A 7939-nucleotide genomic window follows, 5' to 3' on the forward strand; every position below is an offset into this window, starting at 1 on the left:
TTAACTGCATGTAAACAACATCAGGGGGATGAACTGCTTCTGTCTTTCACTACACTATGAAACAACTTCTGCTTTTTATTGTTGGGTTGTTCACTTTGTTTTAGTAGCAGGATGAAGGAAAATCAGTCAAAGCAAAAGATTGCTACAAGCATTTAATAATGTTACAAAATGTACAGTGTAGAAAACTGAGACGTTGTAGTTTGGTTTCCACAGGAAACCAGTACAGCACTGAACTCATCCTGTACTGGGGTTTGTGTGAAAGGCTGTTGGCCCCAAAGGTTTTGAGTGCTCTTCAGTTTGTAAATCACAATGTGAGAGTGTGCAGCCACTGATTTGTTAGACCAGAATCACATTTGCTCGCTCAAATCATCTGCTACTCTCATACATCTGCCTTCCTTGCTCTCAAATGTGTTTAGCTATTACAAATCTGTGCCCATGCATTCTCAAATTTTTATTTGCAAACTGAAGGCCACTCACAACTTCTTTTGTGCACTTTCAAAACTTGTGGCACAGACTTACAAAAACCCCAGTGGAGAATTCTGAGAAGGAAGACTGAGAAACAAGCATGTGGGCGGCTGGGCATATGCCCTCAAATCTGATTCTGCACTTACAAATATGTGTCTGTGTGCTCTCAAATGCTGAGTTACAAACTGAGTAGTACTCAAAATATGGTTTGCACTCCCTGAAATGATTTGGCAGGGATTTACTTCCATATCTGTGCCTCCCTTGATTGCAGGTGAATCCTCAGATGTCTTGTCATACTTTAGTAAGGCATCTGCTTCTTTGCAGAGTTCTGGTTCAGGTACAAAATGTTTAAGGGGGTGATGTGGTTACCATGGAGGAGTTCTTCACTGTCAAAGGACCCAGACAGTGGCAGAGGGGTTCTGAGTCAGCAGATGGGTCGCTTGGTCCAGACTGAGACAGGCCACCTTTTTCCCATTGACCTCCAGGATCTCATTTCCAACTGAGATCAGACCAGTATGCAACTTCTCAGTACTACAGTCCCTGAGTATTTTAACATCAGAGGTGGGCGCACTTTGTCCCGGGAATTAGAAACACCAGTGTCTATACAGTCAGCTAAACAGTCCCATAAACCTTTGGGACAGCTGCGGAAAACTGTGGATTCTCACTGTTCTCGATATGCTTGTACCCCTTTACTTCCGTCTTCCCAAGACTAATCTCTGACTAGTTAACGCCAAAGGCAGCGAGAGAAAACACTGAAGAAAACAGAGAGAGACGAGGAGAATCCAGTGACCACATTTTCAGTCTGTAAGAAGTTTACATCTGTCAGACATTTAAATCAATTTGTTTTAATAACTATCTTTTCTACCATCAGGAGAAAAACAGTGTTTGATACAAACTGATGATTTAAGAGTTAGTTTCCCATTAAACGACTCAACAAAAAATTTGAGATGCTCATTTAACCCTCAACTCACAGCTTGGAACACATTTAAGCATGTTACTTTATTTATTCAAACAGTTTTGTTAAAGTCTATAAACTCTTATAAATCATTCCACATTTGATTTTAGATTCTCCCCAAAATGAGATCTTATCCAAATGATAGAAATCTCAAGACCTTAAAGTTTTTTATTGCACAGCATTTCTAAATGTGTTTAAATCTCTGTGAAATATCACAAAAACTGTGAGCTTCAGTGCTTTATTATTGTAATCAGATTGATGTTAATAAATTCTGCTGTTTACTCATTTTGTCATGTAATGTTGTTTGCAAAATTAATTTGTGCACCATACTGTATTTTATTTTGTTTATCATGGCAACACATCTAATTGTACCACACATGTTGTTGTCTTTTCAGTGCTGTATATTATTCTAAGATCTTCAGAAGGGTATGTGATCATGTTCTAGACCTACTGTAAAGTAGGAATATTGCTTTCAGGTGTAACTGCATTATATTAAAATTAAATGTGCCTTGGTGGAGGTTTGCACTCTTTGAGTGCTGTCTGGTTAACTAATGTGGAGAACACATTTATGATGTGAGCGTAGAGGATGATGGGAAATGTGAGATGGATGTCAAACTTTTTTTTTTTATTAAAACTGAATAAAATTTTTAAAGCAAACTTCACAGAAAAGAACAAATCGCGAAAGTGAAGCGTTTTGTCGGCGAGCCCATTCCTACATTTCCCACAGTGCACCAGGTCCAGGACATGACGTTGCGGTTCTGTCATTTGACCACCGGTTTCCCGCGTGTGTTGTGTGCAGTGTAGGAGCCAATATGGCGGCTCCTCTGGAGGTAATTGTTAGTAGTGACTCTGGTTCTCAGCTTTGGAATTGCACTGTGTTCGACCTCCACAGTGGCTCCAGCCTGCTGTCGTACCGAGGAGGGAACAGCTCGAGCCGTACACTCGCCGTCCTTCGCGGGGAGTTCTTGTTGTCCGCCCAGCTCGGAAAGAACATCATCAACGTGTGGGAGATCCAGAGGAAGGTACGGGCTAGCTCACCTGAGCACCACACACAGTACCTGCTAACACAGTTCACTGCGTGTGCAGGTGGCTGGAAAAACACAGTTGCTCCCGAAAACAAACATCGTCACCAAACGTAGTTACAAAATGTGTCATTTTAGACTCGCAGTGGCTTTCAAACGCCAGTGAACATTGAAACAAAGTGTTTAATAAAAAGAGTGGCTCCCTTGGGCACAGAAAAGGCAGTCTGTGTCCACAACTCCTCCTTCAGCCCAGCCAACGTTACGATATGTTCCTGTGTGCATGGATACCAGGACACCATCTTAATATCAAGTGTGATTTTATGGGTTTAAATTTCATTCAATCATGATTTTACACAATCTAAATCAAAGGATGAATTGTCAAACTCAGAACGATTCATACGTCCTATCTGCAGAGTTCCAGATTCACAATCAGAAGTTGAGGGCTACTGGGGAGGAGATGCTGCCCGCATGTGCTGGCAACAAACAGGCTGCTGTTCACTGTTCTCTTGGGCTGCATGTATAGTTTCATTAATGTGCCACAATTTGCCATGGCTTCAGGTTGGCACAAGCGGCATGTGCTGAATATAAATGGAAAGGAAACCCGGTGCCGGTCGGGTTTTGGAATGCACCTAGTATAAAACTGACAGAATTCTGAATGAAGGCTTGCTTTCTCTCTGCACCACATTTAAATGTTAAGTTAAACATGTTGCATTTTATTGAGGCAGTTAAGTGTATGTGTGAAGCATGCTTGATGTTCCTGTGTGTTGTCATCCAGGATCAGCTGCAGCAGAAGATTGTGTGTCCAGGTGTAGTCACCTGTCTGAGTGCTTCACCTAATGGATTCTTCCTCGCTGCTGGAGTCGCCGAGGCCATTTACCTGTGGGAGGTGTGTTAGGTCAAGCTCTGCTTCTCCTTGTGTGGTTTAATTTATCTTTAATTGCTTCATCATCATTCTGTTTTATCATTTTGTGTTCTTATGCTTTTATTTCATTTGTCCTTTTACAAATTTATTTTCCATATAGGTTTGATCCAAATAGCTTCTGGTTTTACATAGTAACCAGTGTCAGTCAGGTGGTAATCATTGTGCTTTTATATAAACTTTGTCCTGCACAGACTTTTAGGACAGTACTAATTTAAACTGTCTCTCTGTGAGTGGTCTAGGTGTCCACAGGTAAACTACTGTCTGTCCTCAGTCGTCACTATCAGGATGTTACCTGCCTGAAGTTCACCGATGACAGCAGCCATTTTATTTCTGGAGGAAAAGACAACCTGGCTCTGGTGTGGAGTCTGTGCAGGTAACACACACCTGGATGCACCTGATTTATAGAGAATCACAAACTGTTCTCTGTTGCTGCCATTTCATTGATTAAAACATCTGTCATGGTGATTAAACTGTGACTGCTCCTGGGCCTCAGCAGCATCCACTTTATAAAACAAACCATGTGAAATAACGCACGCTTCCAGGCAGGTTAGATGAACATGTTACAAACTTGTTAAAGAGAACATGTTAATAAAAACCTGCTAATGAGATCCAGATGTGGAGGAACATGAGACAGAAGCTAAGGGCGTTGTTGCGCTTACATTTGTGTAAAGTGAAAGTGTCCTTCAGTTGTAGCAGTGTTTAGTTTCTCTCTGTGGGTCAGATTTGTTGTTGTTTTGGTCAGTGGTTTCCAGTCAACCCACTCCTGCAGATAAACTCTGGACACACGAGTAAACACAGAAACGGCGTGTTCATTGGGGAGAGCTGTGGCACGCAGAGTAACCAGGTGAAAAACCCTGATCTCAGTCAGAGTAATTTTATTTCCACGAGTCCACATAAGACCTGAGTCTTCATCATTCCACTTGGACTCTGTCCTTTGACACTGAGTCTTTACCCTCACGCCCAGAGGTTATCATTTTTGAGGTATCTGTACTTGAATATTTTTATTTTGTGCTTCTTCATACTTGGACTTGACTGCAAGTTAAGGGCAAACTGTGTACTTTTTACTGTACTACATGTACCTGATAACTTCAGTTCATTTCCAGAATCAGATGAATCAAGCTAAACCCAATAGAACCATCAGACTCTATTAATCCCGGTGGGAATTCCACCAGCATTCCAGCAGTATAACTATATAAGGTAGTTACCATCAGCTCCACCTTTACCAGCTGCAGCATTAAAGTGATGGACAGAGTAACGCATCAGTCACTATGATAAAGTAGTATCAGAGACATTACTGGGACACAGGCCGTTCTGCAGGACGAGTACTAGTACTGTTGGTACTTCAGGTCGATTTTTCATACAAATACTTGTGTATTTTTACATAAGTAACATTGTGAGTGCAAAACCTTTACTTGTAATAGAGTATCTTTAAATTGTGTTATTACTGCTTAAGTAAACTATCTGAATACTTCTTTCTGCGCTGCTCACACCAACATTTACTCATCCACTCATCACTGGAGAAGTTTTAAAGAACAACCCTCTAAAATGTCTTTGGTTCCAGATTCTCATAGCTATATTTATAAATGGGAGGCTGAGAACATGGAATCCGAATGGGCCATGTCAGCTCTTTCATTGTAGAAGCAGCTACTCTGAGGTGTGGCTAGAAGGTCACTGGTGCCTGTCGTGGCAGCAGCCCGAGAACCTGCTGGTGGACACTAGCGGTGAAGGAAGCCGTCAGGCTAAAGGAGGAGGCCTTCCAGGCTTGGTTGGCCCAGGGGTCTTTAAAAGTAGCTGATAGGTACCGGCAGGCCAAAGGACTGCAGCTTGGATGGTTGTGGATGCAAAAACTTGGGTGTGGGAGGAGTTTGGGGAGACTTTGGAGGAGGACTTTCAGCTGACCTCAAGGAAGGTCTGGCAAACTGTCTGATGGCTCAGAAAGGGAAACCAGGGCTTGGTCCAGATTGTGTTTGGCAGGGGAGGAGAACTGCTGACTCACACTGGGAATATCGTCGCGCAGTGGAAGGAGCACTTTGAGGAACTCCTGAGCCAGGGTTGGAGGACTCAGGGGAGGCCTCACCCTTATCTCTGGCAGAGGTCTCTGAGGTAGTCAAAAAGCTCCTCAGTGGCAAGGCACCAGGAGTGGATGAAATTCGCCCTGAGCTGCTGAAGGCTCTGGACGTAGTTAGGCTGTCTTGGTGGACATGCCTGTTCAGTGTTAAACATGTTTTCACTGTGAATGCAGCTCAGAAATAGAACATGTTTCAGCTGTTTGATTGCACCTTAGCTTTATACAGAGCTCAGGATAAGACACTCCATCACAGTATAACACCAAGCCATTTAAAATGAAGGGGCATCAATCTTATTTATTTAGGAAGCAGAAATGGTTGTGAATCAGTTTCAGCCGGTGCAGTGGAGAAGAAAAGCAAGGCAACCCCCTAAAAGGGAATGGACTTACATGTGGTGTCCACAGATAAATGCTCTCTCCTCATCCTTCCTGACTGATTCTTCTCAGGTTTTGTGTTTTGCTAGTGTCACTACGGTAGTATGAGGCTGTGCCTGCAGCCCAGTCAGGTTGCACAGTAAGTGTAGTTACTCCAGAATGGCACATCCATACGTGTAGTCACAGGACGGTTTGCTGTGTCTCCCAGCACAGTCTCAAGAGCACGGAGGAGATACCAGAAGGGCAACGACTCAGCAGCAGGACCGATATCTGCTCCTTTGTGTGAGGAGGAGCACTGGGAGAGCCCTACACAGTGACCTCTAGCAGCTACTATTGGGTATGTTTCTGATCACACTGTCAGAAACAGACTCCAATGTCGTCTAGTACGACCTGTGCTCACAGCCCAGCACCATGCAGCTCGACTGTCATTTGCCAGAGAACACCAGAATTGGCAGGTCCACCACTGTTCTCTTTACAGATGAGAGCAGGTTCACACTGAGCACATGTGACAGACAGGAAACAGTCTGGTGACACCGTGGTGAACATTATGCTGCCTGTAACATCATCGAGCATGACCGGTCTGGGGAGGCTACACGATCGGTAATGGTCTGGGGAGGCTACACAGGCCTCAGTGTCATAGCCAACTGTACCCTGACTGCTAGGAGGTACCAGATGAAATTCTCAGAGCGACTGCAAGACCTTACACTGGTGCATTGGCCTCCCTGAGGCTGCACACACTTCTGAGTCACATTATGAGTTGCTGTGATGAAATTTACTGGGATGAGCCTGTGGTTTCATGTTTATACATTGTGATTTTCAGTGTGACTTTGAAAACAGCCTCCATGGGTTGATGAGTTTGGTTTCCATTGACTGTTATGTCATTTTGTACATTAGTAAAGGTTTTCAACTTGAATAATTCGTTCATCAAGATCCTTCAGTGTCTTGTTTTGTCTCAGCAATCTACAGAGAATCAGTTCACTGTGACAGGAAACAGAACTAGAGAAAGTCTGTGTGTGTGTGTTTCAGTGTGATCCAGTTGGATTTAAGCCACAACCCTGACCCTCGTCACATCCTGTCCCGTCACACTCTACCAATCACAGACCTGCACTGTGGCCTGATGGGAGTTCAGGCCAGAGTCGCCACGGCCTCCTTGGACCAAACTGTCAAGGTAAGACTGTTTATAACACCTGCACAGATACGGCAGGGTGGGTCCATAACACCTCAACAGGGAGGACAGGGTGGGCTCATAGCACCTGCACAGGACTCGTAAGACAAGGTCTGGGTAAAAACAACAGAACCCAAATTGGTTTTTCTGTCATTTAAAAAGACTTTTATAAAATAAAGTTGTAGAAAATACAGAAAAAACATTGAATTATTGAAGAAATATTTATTCTTTTATTTTTGAAGATCGGGTCAGATACATTATTATTACATTATGTTTGAAATGTCTTTTTTTTGCAGAGTATATTCTAGTATAGATTTACTGAATGTATGCGTATAAATCTGCAGTAGAGATTTCATACAGACTTGACGATTTCCATGTAAATGTGAAAACTTTTTTTTTGACAGATACAGAGGCTTGTTCTGGACTGCAGCTTTACTACACCTGATGCAGTATAAATGAACTACAGCAATGCAGTACTATCCATTGTAGCTACTTAGTAAGCATTGGACAGCCACATGGGCTGTGCACGGCTACCTTCAGGTCAGGTTTTAATAGCACATCCAGCCTGGTCCTTGTACCAGGACCACTGGGGGGAAGGGTTAAAGACTCATTTTTATTACTGAGGATGTTTCCACAGTAGAATTACCTTTGTCGGAGCTGATAAAGAACCAGAACAGAAAACATGATTTATTGAAGAAGAGACACAGCAGTTACTGAGCTGAGCATTCCTTCAAATTAAAAGCTCACCTTGACCTTTAAAAGTGACTGTACATCTGTTTATCAGCAGTGAGTCAAAGGTCAAGGTCAAAGTGTTTATTTGTCATATGCACAGTTAGGAAACGTGTTTCCCTGTACAATGAAATTCTTACTTTGCCGTCCACATGAATGCCACAAAATACAAATGAAATATAAAGTAGATAAATAAGTAACACTAAATCTAAGGCACTTTAAGCAGCAAATGCAGCAATAT

At 42.8% G+C, this 7939-nt stretch overlaps 1 protein-coding gene across 1 annotated transcript in view; it reads left to right on the forward strand.

Moving 5' to 3' along the window:
• The first annotated feature begins 2163 nt into the window (after positions 1 to 2163).
• Positions 2164 to 7939, forward strand: part of wdr18 (WD repeat domain 18) — a 13998-nt gene continuing 8222 nt past the window's right edge. Inside the window, exons 1-4 of the mRNA XM_020609066.1 lie at positions 2164 to 2442; positions 3218 to 3328; positions 3604 to 3737; positions 6831 to 6972. Of these exons, the coding sequence (XP_020464722.1) occupies positions 2233 to 2442; positions 3218 to 3328; positions 3604 to 3737; positions 6831 to 6972 (597 nt within the window). The 5' untranslated portion in view covers positions 2164 to 2232. The remainder of the gene's footprint in view (positions 2443 to 3217; positions 3329 to 3603; positions 3738 to 6830; positions 6973 to 7939) is intronic.

This window comes from Monopterus albus, unplaced genomic scaffold (assembly GCF_001952655.1).
Source record: "Monopterus albus unplaced genomic scaffold, M_albus_1.0 scaffold98.1, whole genome shotgun sequence".
NCBI classification, from domain to species: Eukaryota; Metazoa; Chordata; class Actinopteri; order Synbranchiformes; family Synbranchidae; genus Monopterus; species Monopterus albus.